Source organism: Pleurodeles waltl, chromosome 5, assembly GCF_031143425.1.
Source record: "Pleurodeles waltl isolate 20211129_DDA chromosome 5, aPleWal1.hap1.20221129, whole genome shotgun sequence".
NCBI lineage: Eukaryota > Metazoa > Chordata > Amphibia > Caudata > Salamandridae > Pleurodeles > Pleurodeles waltl.
In genome coordinates, this window is record NC_090444.1 from 1,864,809,065 (window position 1) to 1,864,836,426 (window position 27,362).

General features: G+C 47.4%; 1 protein-coding gene across 1 annotated transcript in view; it reads right to left on the bottom strand.

The window, feature by feature from the left end:
* The window catches only part of CUL9 (cullin 9), a 576,404-nt gene that overhangs the window by 415,050 nt on the left and 133,992 nt on the right, over positions 1–27,362 (bottom strand). Inside the window, exon 10 of the mRNA XM_069236395.1 lies at positions 17,540–17,747. Coding sequence (XP_069092496.1) covers positions 17,540–17,747 — 208 coding nt within the window. The remainder of the gene's footprint in view (positions 1–17,539; positions 17,748–27,362) is intronic.

Below are 27,362 nucleotides of genomic sequence, written 5' to 3' on the forward strand. Positions count from 1 at the left end.
GATTGGGAGGCAATCTCAGAACAGCCAAAATGGCCGGCAGAGCCAAGTCAACCAAGAACCCAGACCGAACTACCCAAGTGATAACGCCTACTGACCAACAATCTGGCCCATCCCTACAGTCACTGGAAAGCACACTTCTAGCACATTCTGCTCAGTTCGAGAAAGTATTGCAGGCAATACTGGACACTAAGTCATCCTTGGAAGGCAGAATTGATGCAGTCGCGCAAGACTTGAATCTTTTACGAGTGGATCATCGAAGCCTAGCTGAAAAAGTGAAAACAACTGAAGCTGAAATAGCTGATCTAACTCCAATAGCGCAAGGGAACCAAAAACAGATTCAACGCATGGACGAGGAGCTGAAGATACTTTGGAGAAGATCGGAGGAAATGGAGAGTAGGGCGCGCCGAAATAACGTGAGATTCCTGGGCTTTCCGGAAAGTATGCGTCAACCGGAATCAGAAATCTCCCTAGAGCAGTGGCTAATCAAGGAGGTGTTAAATGGGGCTCCATCCAAGTTTTTCTCAGTTGACAGGGCTTACAGAATCCCGGGCAGACCTCCGGCCCCCGGCCAGTCCCCCAGGCCATTGATTGCCAGGTTCTTGAACTATAGAGACCGAGACGCAATATTGCAACAATTCCGCAATAAGGGCCCGTTAAAGTATGAAGACTCGAATATTAACGCTTACCCAGACTTTACGCAAGAGGTGCAGAACCAACGCAATTCTTTTGTTAAAATCAAGCAACGCTTACGAGAACAGAACATAAAATATGCCCTGCTCTTCCCAGCCAAGCTAAGGGTAGTGATGGAGGACCGTACCCATATATTCACCAACCCCGAGGATGCCTGGACATGGCTCCACGCCAAGGGCCTTGCACACCCCCGGGAGGACGAAGAGGGGGACGAGAAATGGCAAAAACCTGCTGCAAGGAAGAGATCCAAACGGCGCACCAGAGGCCAGCCCAATGTCTGGCAAGCAGCAGAGGAAAGAGCAAAAGTGCTAAAAGAGACGCCGTTACACATGCAAAGCCGCAATACAATTGCCAGTGGTCTTGAGGAGCTGGGATCGGACTCAGACACAGCCAGCTCCGCATCCACGGTAACAGGAGAACTAGGTGGGCCGAAGGTCACCCCAAGAACTGCCGACGATCTATAAACTATTCGTTCAGGCCCAGAGAGACTACCAGGTACGATGCTTGAAACTTGAAAATCTACAGAGACTCTGCGACACTGCCGAGACGTGGGGATAAAGTGCCTTCAACAATATGCATCTTTGATATGAACACTAAGCTAAGTGATTGGGGACGTAAGTAGGTGGTACATGGCGGATGGGCGGGGCCAGAGGGAACAGATTTATGCCAAGGGGGGGCGCCTGTCGATACTGGCAGACTAAGTCTGCGGCACGATGTGAGCCCCTTAACAAGAGCCACATCTGCACGATATGAGAATCCCACTATGCAAATCCAACCGGATAAGAGTTATTTCACACACTTTTAGGTTTTGTAGTTTCACTGTAGTTGTAAGCAGTATAGGGGGTTTAATTAGGGGGGTGGGGACTAACAGTTTAGCAGCAATGCAAGAATCGGAATTACTCAATGCACAAAACATAGACCTGCACCCGCTATATTTAAATATCAGCAACAGAAAGGCAGAGACCAGGCAGGCCAACACCAAAGCCCAGATCCACAACACAGCAACACATCCCCAGTACCCCATATGATGTCTTCCCGAAATAATACGAAAAACCAGTATATTATATTAACATGGAATATCAGGGGCCTTGGGATGCTGAGCAAACGGGCTAGAGTGTACGCTCGACTTAAAAGACTAGGAGTGCATATCGCTATTCTGCAAGAGACACATATGCTAGAGGGGGACCTACGCGCCCTACGCACGAAGTGGGGAGGCCAGTTGATAGGCACAACATACTCGGCTTTTGCGAGAGGGGTGTTGATCTGGATAGCGGCGGGAGTTCCATTTCTCATGTCAGCACACAAGATAGACCAGGGAGGGAGGTACGTAGTAGTGGAGGGCAGACTAGACGGCAGACAAATGGCTGTGATCGGGGTATACGCCCCCAACAGTGGCATCTCGGGCTTTCTTACCACTCTCACCCCAACGTTGCTGTCCCACCCCATGCCCCTAGCCATCTGGGGCGGTGATTTTAACAGTACCCCATCAGCAGCATTGGACAGAACCAGTGCCCACTCGAGCACACCAACTAGTAGGAAGCCCGTAAGTCCCCTGCAAGAATGGGCAAATGTTATGGGTCTTTATGATGTATGGCGATTAGGCCATCCAGAGCAAAAAGAATATTCATTTTACTCGGTCCCACATAACACCCACACAAGAATAGACATAGTATGGGGCACCCGCGAAATAGGGGCGCTGATCACTGAATCTGAATACTTGGCAAAGACAGTCTCGGACCATGCGCCTCTGAGAGTAACACTGAACTGGGGCAGGGCACGTCAGGTAATTCCCACTTGGAGATTCCAGGCGGAAGCTCTACAAGATCAAGCATTCGCCGCAACATTGGGGAAATCTATAGGCCAATATTGGGAAACAAACGCTATGTCTGCAACAACCCGGGCGATAGAATGGGATGCCCACAAGGTAGTAGCACGCAGAGTATGCATGTCCACTACGTGGGGAGTGAGACGCTCTTTACAGGTGGAAATTAGTAAACTAGAGAAGGAGCTAAGGATTGCGGAAAAAGCGGTAGCACGGGGGGAAATCACTAGCACTGTCCTCAAAGAAAAGCGCTCAAAATATAATGAGGCAGATAGCAGGCTCCGATGCCACGACTACAACTATTACTTAACTAGGTTGCAAACGGAAGGATCAAGTAGAATGCTAGCGTGGCTACTCCGCGAGGATAGACAGCAAACTCCGATAGGTGCCATCCGGGTGGGCGCGCATGAGATGGCTACTACACAAGTAGAAATAAACGAGTCGTTTAGGAACTACTATTCAAACTTATACACTAAACGTACCTCGTGCACAGCTACACAACTTGAGGCTTTCCTGGCGGACTCCTTCCTACCCCAACTACCACAAACAGATAGAGATGGAATTGAAACCCCCATAACAACAGAAGAGATAGAACTAGCCCTTGCACAGCTGCCCAGGAACAAAGCGCCGGGTGCAGACGGCCTCCCCTCGGAGTATTATAAAGCCTATTTACCCAGCCTAAAATCCCATCTGCTAGGAGTGTTCCAGGAGGCGTGGACTAAAGAAAGCTTACCTATATCTCAAAGGGAAGCTATGATAGTGGTACTCCCTAAACAGGGTCGAGACCACACAGATGTTAAATCTTATAGACCACAAACGCTGTTAAACACAGACTGCAAAATATTAGGCAAAATATTGGCTAATAGGTTAGCCCCCCTCATGCAATTATTGATTCATGCAGATCAAAATGGCTTCATCCCAAAGCGTAACACCTTCCTAAATATTCGCAGATTGCTGAGTATAATAGGAGACACCCCCAAGACTGCACAGGAGGAAATGGTGCTCTCACTAGACATAGAAAAGGCCTTTGATACGCTGGAATGGGACTTCCTGATGGCTACGATGGCCCATATGGGAATAGGCCCTAATTGCATTCGTTGGGTCCGTACATTATATTCTAATCCAAGCGCGAGGGTGAAGTCAGGCGGGGTGATTTCTGATAGCTTCCCGATTTCCAGGGGGACACGGCAGGGATGTCCCTTATCCCCGCTACTGTTTGCCATAGCAATGGAGCCATTCGCGGCAAAAGTACGCCTCATGGAGCATGTAGGAAGTTGGCTCTGTATGTGCTATTTCAAAGTAAGGAATAGCATGCACAGAGTCCAAGGGTTCCCCTTAGAGGTAAAATAGTGGTAAAAATAGATAATACTAATGCTCTATATTGTGGTAGTGTGGTCGAGCAGTAGGCTTATCCAAGGAGTAGTGTTAAGCATTTGTTGTACATACACATAGACAATAAATGAGGTACACACACTCAGAGACAAATCCAGCCAATAGGTTTTGTTATAGAAAAATATCTTTTCTTAGTTTATTTTAAGAACCACAGGTTACAAATTTAACAAGTAATATCTTGTTTGAAAGGTATTGCAGGTAAGTACATTAGGAACTTTGAATCATTTCAATTGCATGTATACTTTTCAAGTTATTCACAAATAGCTGTTTAAAAAGTGGACACTTAGTGCAATTTTCACAGTTCCTGGGGGAGGTAAGTTTTTGTTAGTTTTACCAGGTAAGTAAGACACTTACAGGGTTCAGTTCTTGGTCCAAGGTAGCCCACCGTTGGGGGTTCAGAGCAACCCCAAAGTTACCACACCAGCAGCTCAGGGCCGGTCAGGTGCAGAGTTCAAAGTGGTGCCCAAAACGCATAGGCTATAATGGAGAGAAGGGGGTGCCCCGGTTCCGGTCTGCTTGCAGGTAAGTACCCGCGTCTTCGGAGGGCAGACCAGGGGGGTTTTGTAGGGCACCGGGGGGGACACAAGCCCACACAGAAATTTCACCCTCAGCGGCGCGGGGGCGGCCGGGTGCAGTGTTAGAACAAGCGTCAGGTTCGCAATGTTAGTCAATGAGAGATCAAGGGATCTCTTCAGCGCTGCAGGCAGGCAAGGGGGGGCTTCCTCGGGGAAACCTCCACTTGGGCAAGGGAGAGGGACTCCTGGGGGTCACTTCTGCAGTGAAAGTCCGGTCCTTCAGGTCCTGGGGGCTGCGGGTGCAGGGTCTTTTCCAGGCGTCGGGACTTAGGTTTCAGAGAGTCGCGGTCAGGGGAAGCCTCGGGATTCCCTCTGCAGGCGGCGCTGTGGGGGCTCAGGGGGGACAGGTTTTGGTACTCACAGTCGTAGAGTAGTCCGGGGGTCCTCCCTGAGGTGTTGGTTCTCCACCAGCCGAGTCGGGGTCGCCGGGTGCAGTGTTGCAAGTCTCACGCTTCTTGCGGGGAGTTGCAGGGTTCTTTAAAGCTGCTTCTTGAAACAAAGTTGCAGTCTTTTTGGAGCAGGTCCGCTGTCCTCTGGAGTTTCTTGTCGTCGTCGAAGCAGGGCAGTCCTCAGAGGATTCAGAGGTCGCTGGTCCCTTTGGAAGGCGTCGCTGGAGCAGAGTTCTTTGGAAGGCAGGAGACAGGCCGGTGAGTTTCTGGAGCCAAGGCAGTTGTTGTCTTCTGGTCTTCCTCTGCAGGGGTTTTCAGCTAGGCAGTCCTTCTTGTTGTTGCAGGAATCTAATTTTCTAGGGTTCAGGGTAGCCCTTAAATACTAAATTTAAGGGCGTGTTTAGGTCTGGGGGGTTAGTAGCCAATGGCTACTAGCCCTGAGGGTGGGTACACCCTCTTTGTGCCTCCTCCCAAGGGGAGGGGGTCACAATCCTAACCCTATTGGGGGAATCCTCCATCTGCAAGATGGAGGATTTCTAAAAGTTAGAGTCACTTCAGCTCAGGACACCTTAGGGGCTGTCCTGACTGGCCAGTGACTCCTCCTTGTTGCTTTCTTTGTTCCCTCCAGCCTTGCCGCCAAAAGTGGGGGCCGTGGCCGGAGGGGACGGGCAACTCCACTAAGCTGGAGTGCCCTGCTGGGCTGTGACAAAGGGGTGAGCCTTTGAGGCTCACCGCCAGGTGTCACAGCTCCTGCCTGGGGGAGGTGTTAGCATCTCCACCCAGTGCAGGCTTTGTTACTGGCCTCAGAGTGACAAAGGCACTCTCCCCATGGGGCCAGCAACATGTCTCTAGTGTGGCAGGCTGCTGGAACTAGTCAGCCTACACAGACAGTCGGTTAAGTTTCAGGGGGCACCTCTAAGGTGCCCTCTGGGGTGTATTTTGCAATAAAATGTACACTGGCATCAGTGTGCATTTATTGTGCTGAGAAGTTTGATACCAAACTTCCCAGTTTTCAGTGTAGCCATTATGGTGCTGTGGAGTTCGTGTTTGACAAACTCCCAGACCATATACTCTTATGGCTACCCTGCACTTACAATGTCTAAGGTTTTGTTTAGACACTGTAGGGGTACCATGCTCATGCACTGGTACCCTCACCTATGGTATAGTGCACCCTGCCTTAGGGCTGTAAGGCCTGCTAGAGGGGTGACTGACCTATACTTGCATAGGCAGTGAGAGGCTGGCATGGCACCCTGAGGGGAGTGCCATGTCGACTTACTCGTTTTGTTCTCACTAGCACACACAAGCTGGCAAGCAGTGTGTCTGTGCTGAGTGAGAGGTCTCCAGGGTGGCATAAGACATGCTGCAGCCCTTAGAGACCTTCCTTGGCATCAGGTCCCTTGGTACTAGAAGTACCAGTTACAAGGGACTTATCTGGATGCCAGGGTCTGCCAATTGTGGATACAAAAGTACAGGTTAGGGAAAGAACACTGGTGCTGGGGCCTGGTTAGCAGGCCTCAGCACACTTTCAATTGTAAACATAGCATCAGCAAAGGCAAAAAGTCAGGGGGCAACCATGCCAAGGAGGCATTTCCTTACAGAGCACGAATGGGGAATTATTAGGAATGGGTTACATCACACGATTTCATTATATGCAGATGATGCTTTGATATATATCAGGAACGGTTGTGCAGCTATCCCACCTGTAATGTCTTTATTGGCTGAATTTGGAGGCCTGTCTGGCCTTGTGGTAAACTGGGAGAAGTCCTGTGTGTTCCCCCTGGCAAAAAGGGCCCCCAACAACCAAGACCCCCCAGAGGTAGGGCACCTAAAGTGGTGCCCGACAACATTTAAATATCTTGGGATAAACATATATCATGCCACAGAAGACTTAAGAGACGAGAACCTGAGGAAGGCGCTAACTTCCATAAAAGGCTCCCTACAATTTTGGAACAAGCTTCCGCTCTCGCCACCCGGTAAGGTGGCGATTGCTAACATGTTGATTCTACCTAGGCTCCTATATTATTTTGCGGCCCTGCCGATAACCATTCACAAAAGTTTCTTCAGCAATTTAAACACAGCATTACTGCAGCTCATTTGGAGCGGTGGTAGAGCGCGAGTGGCGCTATCCACATTGCAATGCCCGTTGGATAACGGTGGCCTGGGAACTCCGAATTTTGAAGGATACTATGCTGCCGCACAACTTCAGTGGGTCCAATATTGGATCCACAGACCAGAGCAAGCGGAACCCATGAGCCTAGAGCCTCGGCGGAACGGGACCCCCCTTTTAAATTGGCTGACGTCAAAGCCCCCCAAAGTGGTACTGGTTAACCCTTTGCTTGCAGCCGCGCATGCGTGCTGGGTTAAATATGTGCAAAGAGGAGCGGATAAGCTTCCTTACTCCCACACATACCGCTAAATTATCTATTGGCGGGGACTGCAGCTGGAATGCAAGCCGTAAAGCTGTGGAATGAAGCAGGAATACAGACAGTAGGGGATTGCTTTGAAGACGGCAAATTAATGACGTTCGAGGCTCTCCAGGCCCTCACAGAGATAAATTCGGGTCAGTTCCTGACATATCATGCCGTATGTCATGAAATCAGAAGAATATGGGGAATAGGCACTTCGGAACCAGAGACCTCCCCAGTGCTCCACCAGCTTCTACAACACAGTGATCAAACAAAAATAATATCCAATCTATATAGAATCCTCAACAAGACTCCTGATGCACAGGCAGGGAAAGCATGGAGTAGATGGAATGCAGTACTCCCCACCCCGATCCCATTGGAAGACATTCCCAGATTTAGATATACCCAATTCAATTACACGCATCAAACATATCTTTCCCCAGCAAGAATAAAGCGCATGTTCCCTGATTCAGTACCAAAATGCCCCAGATGCAAAATACCGTCAGCACCCTTCTATCACATGGTATGGGATTGCCCTAATATACAAACGGCCTGGGCGGAGGTGGTAGGGGAGGTATCTGGGCTAACGGGACTTGCACTGTTGCAGACCCTAGGTCCTGCCTGCTGAGACTGAGGAAGAGACCAAAAAAACAAAGACACCTGCACAAATTTATAGACTTGGCCTTTTTAATGTACAAAAGATTAATAGCAATGCATTGGAAAGCCCCTAAGGCACCCGATCTGAAATCCTGGTACTCTCTAATAATACGCTGGGCTCGCACTGAATACCAGGTACTAAAAAGAATGGTGCGCGAAGGGCGACAACACACAGGATGCTCCACTTGGGAGGATTTGGTAACAAAACTGGAGGCTAAAAACGATGAGAAGCCTCCTTGAATTGGGGCACATACAATCGCGATAATCACGACAAATTCCCCTGCATCCCCCATTACGGAAGCAAAATTCATAGGGCACCCAGGTACCATAGCGCACACACATAATTTCCTCCCATCTCTCGAGTAATAATTGTTCATCAAATTTTCGTCACCACAGTCCCAGCGACACGTGAGGAGCAGAAAACCAGGGTAGCCATCTGCATACACTAATCCAGATGGTGCCCTCCTCAGGCAGCCAGGGAACTCATGCATGCAAAACAAGGCCCACACTGGTCACGAGCGAATGCCTATATAAAATAAACAATAAAGGATAAACCCATGGAGGGTGCAGCCAGAAATGATACTGTAAAACTTGAAGTGTTCCGTGAAGTGCATATTGGGGGGGGGTGTGATTGTTAAATGACCTAGATATTAGTTATTGTATTGGTTTATCCTGTGGTTGCAAATTGAATAATTTGTATTATATTTTGAGATATAAAATCAATAAAAATATTTAATAAAAAAAAAAAAAAAAAGTTTATGCTGTACGTTATCACAGGGTAAGTATACTGGCATCCTCAACTAAGACCCAAGTGCATTCGCCTGGTCTCTGTTTTTGCCTTTGGCATGCCCATAGCAAATTCAGTCTGTCAAACAGCTCCCCTACGTCTGATATGCAAACTATCAGATTCACCGGAACAGAGTTGTCCCAGACTATACCTGTGCCTGCAGTAGAGGCAGACAGAATATCAAATCATCAGCTTCAAGACAGATTCACCGCAAAAGGGCATTATTTCCCGACCAGTCTCAACTGTGCAGGGGTCAGCAGATATCAACCCTCCTAGGCATGGTTTTTCTGGCAGTTCTCCCTTTCACCACGGGCCAGAGCCTTATCCCCACCATTTACTGCCCCAGGAAGTGGTACAGGATACAGCCACATGACCACAGGTCCTTCCCGGACCTGCTTTTACCTGGGGCTCTGCCATTCAGCCGAAAACATTCGGAGGAGGCAGACACTGGGACAGGCTACCGGTTGAGAGATCCCTTGGCAATGTAGGTGGTTTAATTTGTGGGTTTGTTTTTACTCTACAATGGACTTCCAAAATAGAAACCTGAAACCTCCGTTAGTCTTCCACTGTGTGACTACAGGGCACACCAACTTCCTAGACATTTTTGGGATAACTACACAATGTATGAGAGCATATTTGTGTAGAACATACCACGGTTACTACCAGTCGGTACAACTTCTCAAAACTCACAAGTGCTTTGTTTTTGCTGTCACACATGGCTGGGTTACACAAATACGAGCATGAGAGCAGCATGGACATACAAGATTAATTGCTCTCACTTCTGTGCTAGGAACTATGGCATTCTTTAACACTTTTAAATTAGCTGGCATGAGCATTACTCCATCTGGCAAGCAGCTATTAATGCATACTGTCTGTCTGTCTGTCCGGGTCTTCTTTTCCACCCACAGGTAGACCTGACAGTGTTACATCCACCTGGAGCACCAAGCCTTTACACCTTACAGAGAATGACTGGATTTGTGAAAGTCGTATGACAGTCCTGAGGAAGGCTGCAGACCCATGTGAGCCCAGTGAGATGTCTGAAATGTGTTGCGTTGGAATATGCGGGAACACGAACAATCGCTTAGATCTCCTATTCTCGTTTTTATTATTCCACAGCATTTGACCCCAGACAAAAACTTATACTAATTGGTATCACTGAAGGGATTTATATTCACATGCTTATCGCCACTGACCTCACCAACAGGCGAGACGCTAAGCAACCACAGAAGTGTTCTTGACTAAGTCAATTGAGCCCATCCGCACCCCTACCAAACTGTGGGACACATGCAGGCAACTCTATGATGAAGCATGACACCTAGGTTGGTGTGTGAGGGTTCATCTATATTTTTCATGGCTCACAAGTTTTCTTATGTGTCCATAACAATTTCATTATCCTATGGATTCTCTGGGTCGCATGTTAGACCAAGGCTACTTGCAAACATTTTCCCAGGGGCCTCAAAACGTGGACTGCGGTGTGCACAAGGGCTGCACTGATGCCAGTATGGTGGAGTGGGACTTTGTGAGGGGAGGGGTTAAGGTGGGCACTATCGCCTGCTAGGAAGATTCAAGTGTAAAAAGGAAGTAACTTGATTATTGAATTGGAATGAAGCAGAATTGCACAATGTTAAAAGAGAAAACCTGGGATCAATCCTGGCTTCCCCACTTGACCAAACTGTGTAATCCTAGAACATTGTCTAATTTCACTTTGCTCCTTTTTGTTCATTATGACATATAAAAGCGCCTTGAAATACATGATTTCAGGATATGCGCTGTACAAAACCTTCTCATGTTTGATTTAATATACTATGACACTGATCATGTACAATAACAACCCAGACCACCCAGAAGATTGTGTGACAACTGACCTGCCTCCTACTTCCCTATCGGCCCAGCGCCTTGAGACCCTAACGGATGATTAGCAGTGCTTTACAAGAACTGATTGTTGTCAGGTTGGGCTGGGGCATGAAAGTTTTGAGTTAATTTTTAAAGCTAGCCGCTTTAAAAATACTTCTAAATGCACTGCTATAATCAGATGCGCTAAGGTGAAACGCATCAGCATGTTAATGAATGAAAATGTCACTTACCCAGTGTACATCTGTTCGTGGCATCAGTCGCAGTAGATTTGCATGTTCTGCAATAGCTCGCCATCTGGTGTTGGGCCGGAGTGTTACAAGTTGTTTTTCTTCGAAGAAGTCTTTCGAGTCACGGGACCGAGTGACTCCTCCTTTTGTCTCCATTGCGCATGGGCGTCGACTCCATCTTCGATTGTTTTTCCCCGCAGAGGGTGAGGTAGGAGTTGAATTGTAGTAATAGTGCCCATGCAATGGAGTGACTAAGTATGCACCTATTTAAGGTTGAGATGATACATATATAAATAATTGAAGGTAACTTCCAAACTGCTACAGGCTCCCGGGGAGGCGGGTGGGCACATGCGAATCTACTGCGACTGATGCCACGAACAGATGTACACTGGGTAAGTGACATTTTCAGTTCGATGGCATCTGTCGCTGTAGATACGCATGTTCTGCAATAGACTAGTAAGCAGTTATTTCCCCAAAAGCGGTGGATCAGCCTGTAGGAGTGGAAGTAGTCTGAAATAATGTCCTTAATACAGCTTGACCTACTGTGGCTTGTTGTGCGGATAACACGTCTACACAGTAGTGCTTGGTGAATGTGTGAGGCGTAGACCATGTGGCTGCCTTACATATTTCTTGCATTGGGATGTTTCCTAGAAAGGCCATGGTAGCACCTTTCTTTCTGGTTGAGTGTGCCCTTGGTGTAATGGGCAGCTGTCGTTTAGCTTTAAGGTAGCAGATTTGGATGCATTTAACTATCCATCTGGCTATACCTTGTTTTGAAATTGGGTTTCCTGCATGAGGTTTTTGAAATGCAATAAAGAGTTGTTTAGTCTTTCTGATGTTTTTTGTTCTGTCAATGTAATACATTAATGCTCTTTTGACATCTAATGTATGTAGTGCCCTTTCAGCTACGGTATCTGGCTGTGGAAAGAACACTGGAAGTTCCACTGTTTGATTTAGATGGAACGGTGAAATAACCTTTGGCAAAAATTTAGGATTGGTCCTTAGGACGACTTTATTTTTGTGTAGTTGTATAAAAGGTTCCTGTATAGTAAACGCCTGAATCTCGCTTACTCTTCTCAGGGAAGTAATGGCGATGAGAAATGCCACCTTCCAGGTTAGGAACTGTATGTCGCAGGAGTGCATGGGTTCAAAAGGTGGACCCATAAGTCTAGTTAGGACAACATTTAGGTTCCATGAAGGAACAGGTGGTGTTCTTGGTGGTATAATTCTCCTAAGGCCCTCCATGAATGCTTTAATGACTGGTATTTTATATAGGGAAGTTGAATAGGTAGTTTGCAGGTATGCAGATATTGCTGCAAGGTGTATTTTAATGGAAGAGAAAGCCAGGTTAGATTTTTGTAAGTGAAGCAAGTAACCCACTACATGTTCTGGAGTTGTGTGTAATGGTTGTATTTGATTAATATGGCAGTAGCAAACAAACCTCTTCCATTTACTTGCATAGCAGTGCCTGGTGGATGGCCTTCTTGCTTGTTTTATGACTTCCATACATTCTTGGGTAAGTTGTAAGTGCCCGAATTCTAGGATTTCAGGAGCCAGATTGCTAGATTCAGCGATGCTGGATCTGGGTGTCTGATCTTTTGGTTGTGCTGTGTCAACAGATCTGGCCTGTTGGGCAATTTGATGCAGGGTACCACTGATAGGTCTAGCAGCGTTGTGTACCAGGGTTGCCTTGCCCAAGTTGGTGCTATCAATATGAGTTTGAGTTTGCTTTGACTGAGTTTGTTTACCAGGTAAGGAAGGAGAGGGAGAGGAGGAAAAGCGTAAGCAAATATCCCTGACCAGTTCATCCATAGGGCATTGCCTTGGGATTGTTTGTGTGGGTACCTGGATGCGAAGTTTTGGCATTTTGCGTTCTCCCTTGTCGCAAACAAGTCTATCTGAGGTGTTCCCCAGAGTTTGAAATAAGTGTTCAGAATTTGGGGGTGAATTTCCCATTCGTGGACCTGTTGGTGATCTCGAGAGAGATTGTCTGCGAGTTGATTTTGTATCCCTGGTATAAACTGTGCAATTAGGCGAATTTGGTTGTGAATTGCCCAATGCCAAATTTTTTGTGCTAGCAGGCTTAACTGCGTGGAGTGCGTCCCTCCCTGCTTGTTTAGATAATACATTGTTGTCATGTTGTCTGTTTTGACGAGAATGTATTTGTGAACTATTATTGGTTGGAAAGCTTTTAGTGCTTGAAAAACTGCTAGCAGTTCTAGGTGATTGATATGCAGTTTTGTTTGATGTACGTTCCATTGTCCTTGTATGCTGTGTTGATTGAGGTGTGCTCCCCACCCTGTCATGGAAGCATCTGTTGTTATTACGTATTGTGGCACTGGGTCTTGGAAAGGCCGCCCCTTGTTTAAATTTATGTTGTTCCACCATAGAAGCGAGAGATAAGTTTGGCGGTCTATTAACACCAGATCTAGAAGGTGACCCTGTGCTTGAGACCACTGTGATGCTAGGCATTGTTGTAAGGGCCTCATGTGCAGTCTTGCGTTTGGGACAATGGCTATGCATGATGACATCATGCCTAGGAGTTGTAATACCATCTTTGCCTGTATCTTTTGTGTTGGATACATGCGTTGTATGATGGTGTTGAAATTTTGAATTCTTTGTGGACTTGGAGTGGCTACTCCCTTTGATGTGTCTATTATGGCTCCCAGGTATTGTTGTACCTTGCGTGGCAGAATTTTGGATTTTGTGAAATTGACGGTGAACCCGAGTTTGAAGAGGGTTTGTATGATCTGATTTGTGTGATTTGAGCACTGTATGAACGAATGGGCCTTGATTAGCCAGTCGTCCAAATATGGGAACACATGTATTTGCTGCCTTCTTATGTGTGCAGCGACTACCGCTAGACATTTGGTAAAGACTCTTGGTGCGGTTGTTAATCCGAAAGGCAGTACCTTGAATTGGTAATGTATTCTTTTGAATACGAACCTTAGGTATTTCCTGTGAGATGGGTGTATTGGTATATGGAAATAAGCATCCTTGAGGTCTAAAGTTGCCATGTAGTCGTGTAGTTTTAGCAATGGCAATACTTCTTGTAGTGTGACCATGTGGAAGTGGTCTGATTTGATGAAAGTGTTCACTACTCTGAGGTCTAGGATTGGTCTCAGCGTTTTGTCCTTCTTTGGTATCAGAAAGTACAGTGAGTAAACTCCTGTGTTTATTTGTGTGTTTGGCACTAATTCGATTGCATTCTTTTGCAATAGTGCCTGCACTTCTATCTCCAGGAGATTGGAATGGTGTGTTGTTAAATTTTGTGCTTTTGGTGGTATGTTTGGAGGGAATTGTAGAAATTCTATGCAATAACCATGTTGGATAATTGCTAGAACCCAAGTGTCTGTAGTGATTTCCTCCCATGCTTTGTAATAATGACCTATTCTTCCCCCCACTGGTGTTGTGTGGAGGGGGTGAGTGACATGTGAGTCATTGTTTAGTAGTAGGGGTTTTGGGGCTTTGAAATCTCCCTCTATTTCTAGGGAATTGCCCTCCTTTATATTGTCCCCGAAAACCTCCTGTATACTGTCCCTGGTAAGTGGACGGTGTTGCTTGTGAGGTGCTGGCTTGTGTGCTTTGACCCCGAAACCCCCCTCGAAAGGGCGTTTTACGGAATGTGCTGTAATTCCCTCTGCTCTGCGGGGAGTAGAGTGCGCCCATGGCTTTGGCAGTGTCCGTATCTTTTTTGAGTTTCTCAATCGCTGTGTCCACTTCTGGACCGAACAGTTCTTTTTCATTAAAAGGCATATTGAGAACTGCTTGTTGAATCTCTGGTTTAAATCCAGACGTTCGGAGCCATGCATGCCGTCTGATAGTTACAGATGTATTAATTGTCCGTGCAGCTGTATCTGCAGCGTCCATGGAGGAACGTATCTGGTTGTTGGAGATGGTCTGTCCCTCCTCAACCACTTGTTTCGCCCTATTTTGGAAGTCCTTGGGCAGATGTTCAATGAGATGTTGCATCTCGTCCCAGTGGGCTCTGTCATAGCGCGCAAGTAGTGCCTGGGAGTTCGCGATGCGCCACTGGTTTGCAGCTTGTGCTGCGACTCTTTTACCAGCTGCATCGAACTTGCGGCTTTCTTTATCTGGGGGTGGTGCATCTCCAGATGTGTGAGAGTTGGCCCTTTTCCTAGCTGCTCCTACAACAACAGAGTCTGGTGGCAGCTGTGTAGTGATGAAAACCGGGTCCGTAGGAGGCGGCTTATACTTCTTTTCCACCCGTGGTGTGATTGCCCTACTTTTGACCGGCTCCTTAAATATGTCTTTTGCGTGCCGGAGCATACCAGGGAGCATAGGCAGGCTTTGGTAGGAGCTGTGGGTGGAGGAGAGTGTGTTGAACAAGAAATCATCCTCGACCTGTTCTGAGTGGAGGCTTACGTTATGAAATTGTGCTGCTCTAGCCACCACCTGAGAGTACGCGGTGCTGTCTTCTGGTGGAGATGGCTTTGTAGGGTAGGCCTCCGGGCTGTTATCTGACACTGGGGCGTGGTATAGGTCCCATGCGTCCTGATCTTGGTCACCCTGGCTCATGGTGGTGTGAGCTGGGGAGTGAGATGGAGTTTGTGCTGGTGAAACGTTAATCACGGGCGGAGGAGAGGGTGGTGGTGTAATTCTTTTAACCACTTTTGGTTGTGGTGCTTGTTCCGTCTGGAACTCCAACCTTCTCTTTCTCCTAATGGGGGGAAGGGTGCTTATTTTTCCTGTCCCCTGCTGAATGAAGATACGCTTTTGCGTATGGTCCACATCAGTTGCTTGTAGCTCTTCCTCAAACCTATGCTTTTGCATTTGGGAGGTTAGCGAGTGCTCTTCTGTATAAGAGCCTGAAGCTGGGTCGCTTGCAGTTTGTTTCGGCGTCGAAACTTTGTCTGCGTGTTTTTTCGGCTCCGAGGTGACTTTTTTCCTTTTCGGGGCCGAAACCTCTCGGCGTCGATCTGTTTCGGTGCCGCTGTCTCGGCGTCGAGCCGTGTCCACACCGGTATCTCGGTGTCGAGGCTTGTCTCCAGCACTTTCTCGGTCCCGAGAAGGCTGCGTGCCGGTGTCTCGACCGGAGTCGGACGATCTCGGCACTGTTTTGGCCTTTTTCGGTGCCGACGGTCGGTCACCGAATTTATGGGTCGAGCCATGGCCTGGTGGCAGTGGCGTCCCCTGGGCCTTGTAAATGTTTCTCTGTGTGTTTTTCGACGTCTTACTCACGGTTTGTGTATCGTCGAATCCTTCGGAGTCTGAGTCTTGGATCGAGAAGGTACCTTCCTCTTCCTGTTCCTCGAACTCCCGTCGGGCTGTCGGTGCGGACGCCATTTGAAGTCTTCTGGCTCGACGGTCTCGGAGTGTTTTTCGGGACCGGAACGCACGACAGGCCTCGCAGGTGTCTTCGCTGTGCTCAGGTGACAGGCACAGGTTGCAGACCAAGTGTTGGTCTGTGTAGGGGTATTTATTGTGGCATTTGGGGCAGAAACGGAACGGGGTCCGTTCCATCGGCGTTCCTCAGCACGCGGTCGGGCCGACCAGGCCCCGACGGAGGATCGAAAAACTACCCCGAAGGGCACCGGAGCTCTTCGATCTTCGATGCGGTGTTGAATCTAAGTACGCCGATCCCGAACGCAACAATACCGACGAAAATCTTCCGAAATTAACTATTTTTTCCGTTCCGAAACTCGGAGCGACAGGAACACGTCCGAACCCGATGGCGGAAAAAAAACAATCGAAGATGGAGTCGACGCCCATGCGCAATGGAGACAAAAGGAGGAGTCACTCGGTCCCGTGACTCGAAAGACTTCTTCGAAGAAAAACAACTTGTAACACTCCGGCCCAACACCAGATGGCGAGCTATTGCAGAACATGCGTATCTACAGCGACAGATGCCATCGAACATACACGTTTATGACTCTGGAAGAGACTATCGTATTTTTCCCCTTTTGGTGTAAAATGTCCCAGAAAATGAATGTGCTCGTAAAGTTACGTGGTGCAGGACACCTCATCTGCATCTTCTCTTCTACCTCAATTGGTTTAAATAAGCCCTTGCCATATATTTAACATATTTCTGAATGCTACCGCTCAATCAAGCAGCCCAGTGCAGTCGTTCTGCATGCGGCTTCCGGGCCCTACTTTGAGTACCAGTGTTAGACACATGAGGTAGTTATATGTTTTTGCTACTGCTGCCTATAATCTAGTCACTGCAGGGACAAAACTGTGCCATTCTGGATACGTGCAACTGTTATACACTGCACTCCGTGGCCTTTAAGATAATACCTAAAAGTAACCCAGCTAATGTAAAAAGTAGGCTTTTCTATATGAAAAAATGGTTTCCTTTAGCATGCCCTGTGTAGATGTTAGAATGCAGTCACCCGGGGCCTTACTTAAAAGTTAAATGTGTGCATTGTGGTGAGGCAATCTTTCAACAGGTTTCACAGAGAGAGCACACGCACCGGGTGGATTTCCGGCAATCTCCCAGTGCTCAAAGTCTAAAATAGCAGCAGAAAAAAATAGAATGAGGGAACACTCAAGAAAACTGCTCTCTCACAGCTCTCATTTACATTTACAAAACAGTTAGCCAGTGACGTACAAGCATTAGGCTGGATAAGCGCTCAATACCAAGAAGTCATCCTTTGAAATTTCTAACGATTTTATAATCCAGGTCTGCTGCCTGCCCAGGGTATCTGCTGCATTCAATTAAAATTCACTCCACAAGGAGTTCATGGTGAGAAAGATTGGCAATGACAGCGAAACACTTACCGCCAGGGCTGCCTGCTGCACCAGTGGGGAAGTGGAGTACTCCTGCATGCCCACCATCACTGCTCTCACACCCCCCTCAGTGGCGAACAGAACACGCCAGTCATACTTCGACATCAGGACGTACACAAGCTGAAGCGCCATCACCACCAACGCCTTCTCTTTCACCTGGTTGGTCAGAAGTTCCACCAGCATCTTTACCATCTTCTCCCTGGTACACAGACAAGAAACACTAATTACGTGAATAGAGGACACGAAATGCAAATTACAACTTCTCAATGAAGCACAGACCGTGAAATATTGAAAACAGCTTCTTCATGGAACGTGGGTCAGAAAATACTAACTAAAACTAAAAGGGCAATGAAATATTAACTATATCTTCATTATCTCTGCCCGAAGCACATCGATTCAGAAATAAACATGTAATTGTTATAATATTCTCTGTAGTAAATGGGTGATAGAAACAAATTACTGCTATCCATGGAACAGACAACCTGAAATACAAATCTCAACTTCAACATCTTCTTAAGAGGAAAGAAAGGAAAATTTTACCCTGCCACAATCTGTTTGTAGCTTGCAGTACTCTGCGTACTCCTGCCATCTAGTGTCAGGCGGGGACATTTGCAAGTTGTTTTGCATTGAAGAAGTCTTCAATCCTAAGAAATCTCATGACTTATCCCTTAGCCCAACATCCACACGGGCAAAGACTCCAGCTCAGCTGGATTGCCTTCCCGCGGGGAGTGACATTATATGTACTGTGCACTGTGAGTATCAACAGTAAATGTGAAAAATGTCTGAAATATTGCTCGTTTCAGGGGAGGTGGAAGGGCACATGTGAATCTACAGCACTAAAAGCCACAATCTACATACATAGGACTACAAGACTGCTTTAGATTCACAGCTCGGCATAGACTATAAGGCCAAGCTTCCCGCAAGCAGTGACTAGCGAGCGGATGATGAAGACATTTGAACAAGGTTCTTAAGACAGGTTGGACAAATAAAGCCTCCTAATAGCCACGTAGTAATGCTTAGTAAGCACGTGTGGTCTCTACCATGTAGCAGCTCTACAGCTATCTGAGATTGGAACATTACCCAGAAAGGTCACAGCAGCTCCCTTCCTAAGAGCCGAGTGTGGCCTGAGCACTGCATGTTGTGTACTTTTTACTTTCCATCTTGACAATCCACCTGGCTAGCCCACCTTTAGAAATGGGGGTCCCAAACAAGGGTGTGCAAATGTGCTCACCCACTGACTTGTGTGGGAAGAATATGTCTGGTTTACAAGTAAAGAGGAACCCAACTTTGGGAGAAACCTTGACTAATTTGTTTGCAAAACCATTCTATTTCTGTGCACCTAGATAAAAGGTTCCTCCACCCACTGTTAGTGCCTAAAAACTAACTCTTCTTCCAATTAGCCGTAAGAACTTCACTAAGGCTCCAGTATGAGAATGGAGCAGTTCTTGAAGACAACTGTTTTCTGTTTAGTTTTTAAACTGCTACTGTAGCTAAATGAAAACGAATAGAAGATGCAGCAAGCAGCAGATACTATAGAGGAGCTGATGCTTTAAGTGGCTCTATGTGCCTTCCTAAGCAGTACTGTACAAACCTCTTGCACTGGCTGCATAACACGCATGTGTGGTGTTTTAACACCTCACACAGAATTTGGCTACACTGCGCTTGAAGTTCAAGGTAACCAACTTATTAGACATCAGGTGCCAGCTGCCTAGATTCATCTCCAGAGGTTTAAATGTCTGATCTGACCTTGAGTCAGGAGGGCTGGTCACAATGGCAGATTTATAAGTGGAGGGACTGACTTCTCCATAAGCATCGAATTCCATTCCTTGGTTGTTTGGTGCGAGGTAGGACGACCAGAATGAGGTTAGTGGATGTTTACCTCATTTTCTTCACTACGTTTGGTATCAGGGGAAGTAGAGGAAAAAGTGCAGGCAAACATCCATGGTAACTTCATCTATACAGTGCATTGCCCATGGATGGGGCAGTGGGGGACCTGGGGGGAGGGTGTTGGGGGTTGGGGGGGGGATGTCAATGGGTACCTGGAGATGAAGCTTTGCCATTTTCGGTGGCAGCGCACAGATGAACTGTGGCAGTGCATCATTTTTGGAAGTACTTGTCAAGTACTTGGGGATTCAGCGCTCATTAGTGCATTTGGTGATGCAGACTGTTTAAGAGGCCTGCAAAGTCCCTGCTCAGTTGGGGGAAGCTGGGATCTGGCTGCTGTCCCCCTCAAATTTGTGCCTGGTTTTTTTGCAACTTTGACTGAAGAGCACTGGACTCCTGTGCGAGTGTAACTTCCCCCCAAAAAAGTCACCTGGTCACTTGATCCCCAAGTGGCCAGCCACTCTACCACCTCTAAGTCCCTAGTAAATGGCACCCCTGGTACTGAAAAGGGCCTCTCAGAGCTGCAGCACAACTTGTGCCAATCTAATGGCCCCAGCGTGACAAGGAGCTCCAACAAGCGAAAACACAACATGGCACACACTTGTGTGCCGTGTCCCCTAACATTGCCTGCAATATTTGTAAGCCACCCCTACTGCAGGTCATACAGCCCTAATGCAGGGTGCTGAAAATGTCACTTACCCAGTGTACATCTGTTCGTGGCATCAGTCGCAGTAGATTCGCATGTTCTGCAATAGCTCGCCATCTGGTGTTGGGCCGGAGTGTTACAAGTTGTTTTTCTTCGAAGAAGTCTTTCGAGTCACGGGACCGAGTGACTCCTCCTTTTGTCTCCATTGCGCATGGGCGTCGACTCCATCTTCGATTGTTTTTCCCCGCAGAGGGTGAGGTAGGAGTTGAATTGTAGTAATAGTGCCCATGCAATGGAGTGACTAAGTATGCACCTATTTAAGGTTGAGATGATACATATATAAATAATTGAAGGTAACTTCCAAACTGCTACAGGCTCCCGGGGAGGCGGGTGGGCACATGCGAATCTACTGCGACTGATGCCACGAACAGATGTACACTGGGTAAGTGACATTTTCAGTTCGATGGCATCTGTCGCTGTAGATACGCATGTTCTGCATAGACTAGTAAGCAGTTATTTCCCCAAAAGCGGTGGATCAGCCTGTAGGAGTGGAAGTAGTTTGAAATAATGTCCTTAATACGGCTTGACCTACTGTGGCTTGTTGTGCGGATAACACGTCTACACAGTAGTGCTTGGTGAATGTGTGAGGCGTAGACCATGTGGCTCCCTTACATATTTCTTGCATTGGGATGTTTCCTAGAAAGGCCATGGTAGCACCTTTCTTTCTGGTTGAGTGTGCCCTTGGTGTAATGGGCAGCTGTCGTTTAGCTTTAAGGTAGCAGATTTGGATGCATTTAACTATCCATCTGGCTATACCTTGTTTTGAAATTGGGTTTCCTGCATGAGGTTTTTGAAATGCAATAAAGAGTTGTTTAGTGTAGGAAGTTGGCTCTGTATGTGCTATTTCAAAGTAAGGAATAGCATGCACAGAGTCCAAGGGTTCCCCTTAGAGGTAAGATAGTGGCAAAAAGAGATAATACTAATGCTCTATTTTGTGGTAGTGTGGTCGAGCAGTAGGCTTATCCAAGGAGTAGTGTTAAGCATTTGTTGTACATACACATAGACAATAAATGAGGTACACACACTCAGAGACAAATCCAGCCAATAGGTTTTTGTATAGAAAAATATCTTTTCTTAGTTTATTTTAAGAACCACAGGTTCAAATTCTACATGTAATATCTCATTCGAAAGGTATTGCAGGTAAGTACTTTAGGAACTTCAAATCATCAAAATTGCATGTATACTTTTCAAGTTATTCACAAATAGCTGTTTTAAAAGTGGACACTTAGTGCAATTTTCACAGTTCCTAGGGGAGGTAAGTATTTGTTAGGTTAACCAGGTAAGTAAGACACTTACAGGGCTTAGTTCTTGGTCCAAGGTAGCCCACCGTTGGGGGTTCAGAGCAACCCCAAAGTCACCACACCAGCAGCTCAGGGTCGGTCAGGTGCAGAGTTCAAAGTGGTGCCCAAAACACATAGGCTAGAATGGAGAGAAGGGGGTGCCCCGGTTCCGGTCTGCTTGCAGGTAAGTACCCGCGTCTTCGGAGGGCAGACCAGGGGGGTTTTGTAGGGCACCGGGGGGGACACAAGCCCACACAGAAATTTCACCCTCAGCAGCGCGGGGGCGGCCGGGTGCAGTGTAGAGACAGGCGTCGGGTTCGCAATGTTAGTCTATGAGAGATCTCGGGATCTCTTCAGCGCTGCAGGCAGGCAAGGGGGGGGTTCCTCGGGGAAACCTCCACTTGGGCAAGGGAGAGGGACTCCTGGGGGTCACTTCTCCAGTGAAAGTCCGGTCCTTCAGGTCCTGGGGGCTGCGGGTGCAGGGTCTCTCCCAGGCGTCGGGACTTTAGGTTCAAAGAGTCGCGGTCAGGGGAAGCCTCGGGATTCCCTCTGCAGGCGGCGCTGTGGGGGCTCAGGGGGGACAGGTTTTGGTACTCACAGTATCAGAGTAGTCCTGGGGTCCCTCCTGAGGTGTTGGATCTCCACCAGCCGAGTCGGGGTCGCCGGGTGCAGTGTTGCAAGTCTCACGCTTCTTGCGGGGAGCTGGCAGGGTTCTTTAAAGCTGCTGGAAACAAAGTTGCAGCTTTTCTTGGAGCAGGTCCGCTGTCCTCGGGAGTTTCTTGTCTTTTCGAAGCAGGGGCAGTCCTCAGAGGATGTCGAGGTCGCTGGTCCCTTTGGAAGGCGTCGCTGGAGCAGGATCTTTGGAAGGCAGGAGACAGGCCGGTGAGTTTCTGGAGCCAAGGCAGTTGTCGTCTTCTGGTCTTCCTCTGCAGGGGTTTTCAGCTAGGCAGTCCTTCTTCTTGTAGTTGCAGGAATCTAATTTTCTAGGGTTCAGGGTAGCCCTTAAATACTAAATTTAAGGGCGTGTTTAGGTCTGGGGGGTTAGTAGCCAATGGCTACTAGCCCTGAGGGTGGGTACACCCTCTTTGTGCCTCCTCCCAAGGGGAGGGGGTCACAATCCTAACCCTATTGGGGGAATCCTCCATCTGCAAGATGGAGGATTTCTAAAAGTCAGAGTCACCTCAGCTCAGGACACCTTAGGGGCTGTCCTGACTGGCCAGTGACTCCTTGTTTTTCTCATTATTTTCTCCGGCCTTGCCGCCAAAAGTGGGGCCTGGCCGGAGGGGGCGGGCAACTCCACTAGCTGGAGTGTCCTGCTGGGTTGGCACAAAGGAGGTGAGCCTTTGAGGCTCACCGCCAGGTGTGACAATTCCTGCCTGGGAGAGGTGTTAGCATCTCCACCCAGTGCAGGCTTTGTTACTGGCCTCAGAGTGACAAAGGCACTCTCCCCATGGGGCCAGCAACATGTCTCGGTTTGTGGCAGGCTGCTAAAACTAGTCAGCCTACACAGATAGTCGGTTAAGTTTCAGGGGGCACCTCTAAGGTGCCCTCTGTGGTGTATTTTACAATCAAATGTACACTGGCATCAGTGTGCATTTATTGTGCTGAGAAGTTTGATACCAAACTTCCCAGTTTTCAGTGTAGCCATTATGGTGCTGTGGAGTTCGTGTTTGACAGACTCCCAGACCATATACTCTTATGGCTACCCTGCACTTACAATGTCTAAGGTTTTGTTTAGACACTGTAGGGGTACCATGCTCATGCACTGGTACCCTCACCTATGGTATAGTGCACCCTGCCTTAGGGCTGTAAGGCCTGCTAGAGGGGTGTCTTACCTATACTGCATAGGCAGTGAGAGGCTGGCATGGCACCCTGAGGGGAGTGCCATGTCGACTTACTCGTTTTGTCCTCACTAGCACACACAAGCTGGCAAGCAGGGTGTCTGTGCTGAGTGAGAGGTCTCCAGGGTGGCATAAGACATGCTGCAGCCTTTAGAGACCTTCCTTGGCATCAGGGCCCTTGGTACTAGAAGTACCAGTTACAAGGGACTTATCTGGATGCCAGGGTCTGCCAATTGTGGATACAAAAGTACAGGTTAGGGAAAGAACACTGGTGCTGGGGCCTGGTTAGCAGGCCTCAGCACACTTTCAATTGTAAACATAGCATCAGCAAAGGCAAAAAGTCAGGGGGCAACCATGCCAAGGAGGCATTTCCTTACATTTAGTCTTTCTGATGTTCTTTGTTCTGTCAATGTAATACATCAATGCTCTTTTGACATCTAATGTATGTAGTGCCCTTTCAGCTACGGTATCTGGCTGTGGAAAGAACACTGGAAGTTCCACTGTTTGATTTAGATGGAACGGTGAAATAACCTTTGGCAAAAATTTAGGATTGGTCCTTAGGACGACTTTATTTTTGTGTAGTTGTATAAAAGGTTCCTGTATAGTAAACGCCTGAATCTCGCTTACTCTTCTCAGGGAAGTAATGGCGATGAGAAATGCCACCTTCCAGGTTAGGAACTGTATGTCGCAGGAGTGCATGGGTTCAAAAGGTGGACCCATAAGTCTAGTTAGGACAACATTTAGGTTCCATGAAGGAACAGGTAGTGTTCTTGGTGGTATAATTCTCCTAAGGCCCTCCATGAATGCTTTAATGACTGGTATTTTATATAGGGAAGTTGAATAGGTAGTCTGCAGGTATGCAGATATTGCTGCAAGGTGAATCTTAATGGAAGAGAAAGCTAGGTTAGATTATTGTAAGTAAAGCAAGTAACCCACTACATGTTCTGGAGTTGTGTGTAATGGTTGTATTTGATTAATATGGCAGTAGCAAACAAACCTCTTCCATTTACTTGCATAGCAGTGCCTGGTGGATGGCCTTCTTGCTTGTTTTATGACTTCCATACATTCTTGGGTAAGTTGTAAGTGCCCGAATTCTAGGATTTCAGGAGCCAGATTGCTAGATTCAGCGATGCTGGATCTGGGTGTCTGATCTTTTGGTTGTGCTGGGTCAACAGATCTGGCCTGTTGGGCAATTTGATGCAGGGTACCACTGATAGGTCTAGCAGCGTTGTGTACCAGGGTTGCCTTGCCCAAGTTGGTGCTATCAATATGAGTTTGAGTTTGCTTTGACTGAGTTTGTTTACCAGGTAAGGAAGGAGAGGGAGAGGAGGAAAAGCGTAAGCAAATATCCCTGACCAGTTCATCCATAGGGCATTGCCTTGGGATTGTTTGTGTGGGTACCTGGATGCGAAGTTTTGGCATTTTGCGTTCTCCCTTGTCGCAAACAAGTCTATCTGAGGTGTTCCCCAGAGTTTGAAATAAGTGTTCAGAATTTGGGGGTGAATTTCCCATTCGTGGACCTGTTGGTGATCTCGAGAGAGATTGTCTGCGAGTTGATTTTGTATCCCTGGTATAAACTGTGCAATTAGGCGAATTTGGTTGTGAATTGCCCAATGCCAAATTTTTTGTGCTAGCAGGCTTAACTGCGTGGAGTGCGTCCCTCCCTGCTTGTTTAGATAATACATTGTTGTCATGTTGTCTGTTTTGACGAGAATGTATTTGTGAACTATTATTGGTTGGAAAGCTTTTAGTGCTTGAAAAACTGCTAGAAGTTCTAGGTGATTGATATGCAGTTTTGTTTGATGTACGTTCCATTGTCCTTGTATGCTGTGTTGATCGAGGTGTGCTCCCCACCCTGTCATGGAAGCATCTGTTGTTATTACGTATTGTGGCACTGGGTCTTGGAAAGGCCGCCCCTTGTTTAAATTTATGTTGTTCCACCACAGAAGCGAGAGGTAAGTTTGGCGGTCTATTAACACCAGATCTAGAAGGTGACCCTGTGCTCGAGACCACTGTGATGCTAGGCATTGTTGTAAGGGCCTCATGTGCAGTCTTGCGTTTGGGACAATGGCTATGCATGATGACATCATGCCTAGGAGTTGTAATACCATCTTTGCCTGTATCTTTTGTGTTGGATACATGCGTTGTATGATGGTGTTGAAATTTTGAATTCTTTGTGGACTTGGAGTGGCTACTCCTTTTGATGTGTCTATTATGGCTCCCAGGTATTGTTGTACCTTGCGTGGCAGAATTTTGGATTTTGTGAAATTGACGGTGAACCCGAGTTTGAAGAGGGTTTGTATGATCTGATTTGTGTGATTTGAGCACTGTATGAACGAATGGGCCTTGATTAGCCAGTCGTCCAAATATGGGAACACATGTATTTGCTGCCTTCTTATGTGTGCAGCGACTACCGCTAGACATTTGGTAAAGACTCTTGGTGCGGTTGTTAATCCGAAAGGCAGTACCTTGAATTGGTAATGTATTCCTTTGAATACAAACCTTAGGTATTTCCTGTGCGATGGGTGTATTGGTATATGGAAATAAGCATCCTTGAGGTCTAAAGTTGCCATGTAGTCGTGTAGTTTTAGCAATGGCAATACTTCTTGTAGTGTGACCATGTGGAAGTGGTCTGATTTGATGAAAGTGTTCACTACTCTGAGGTCTAGGATTGGTCTCAGCGTTTTGTCCTTCTTTGGTATCAGAAAGTACAGTGAGTAAACTCCTGTGTTTATTTGTGTGTTTGGCACTAATTCGATTGCATTCTTTTGCAATAGTGCCTGCACTTCTATCTCCAGGAGATTGGAATGGTGTGTTGTTAAATTTTGTGCTTTTGGTGGTATGTTTGGAGGGAATTGTAGAAATTCTATGCAATAACCATGTTGGATAATTGCTAGAACCCAAGTGTCTGTAGTGATTTCCTCCCATGCTTTGTAATAATGACCTATTCTTCCCCCCACTGGTGTTGTGTGGAGGGGGTGAGTGACATGTGAGTCATAGTTTAGTAGTAGGGGTTTTGGGGCTTTGAAATCTCCCTCTATTTCTAGGGAATTGCCCTCCTCTATATTGTCCCCGAAAACCTTCTCTATACTGTCCTTGGTAAGTGGACGGTGTTGCTTGTGAGGTGCTGGCTTGTGTGCTTTGACCCCGAAACCCCCCTCGAAAGGGCGTTTTACGGAATGTGCTGTAATTCCCTCTGCTCTGCGGGGAGTAGAGTGCGCCCATGGCTTTGGCAGTGTCCGTATCTTTTTTGAGTTTCTCAATCGCTGTGTCCACTTCTGGACCGAACAGTTCTTTTTCATTAAAAGGCATATTGAGAACTGCTTGTTGAATCTCTGGTTTAAATCCAGACGTTCGGAGCCATGCATGCCTTCTGATAGTTACAGATGTATTAATTGTCCGTGCAGCTGTATCTGCAGCGTCCATGGAGGAACGTATCTGGTTGTTGGAGATGGTCTGTCCCTCCTCAACCACTTGTTTTGCCCTATTTTGGAAGTCCTTGGGCAGATGTTCAATGAGATGTTGCATCTCGTCCCAGTGGGCTCTGTCATAGCGCGCAAGTAGTGCCTGGGAGTTCGCGATGCGCCACTGGTTTGCAGCTTGTGCTGCGACTCTCTTACCAGCTGCATCGAACTTGCGGCTTTCTTTATCTGGGGGTGGTGCATCTCCAGATGTGTGAGAGTTGGCCCTTTTACTAGCTGCTCCTACAACAACAGAGTCTGGTGGCAGCTGTGTAGTGATGAAAACCGGGTCCGTAGGAGGCGGCTTATACTTTTTTTCCACCCTTGGTGTGATTGCCCTACTTTTGACCGGCTCCTTAAATATGTCTTTTGCGTGCCGGAGCATACCAGGGAGCATAGGCAGGCTTTGGTAGGAGCTGTGGGTGGAGGAGAGTGTGTTGAACAAGAAATCATCCTCGACCTGCTCTGAGTGGAGGCTTACGTTGTGAAATTGTGCTGCTCTAGCCACCACCTGAGAGTACGCGGTGCTGTCTTCTGGTGGAGATGGCTTTGTAGGGTATGCCTCCGGGCTGTTATCTGACACTGGGGCGTCGTATAGGTCCCATGCGTCCTGATCTTGGTCACCCTGGCTCATGGTGGTGT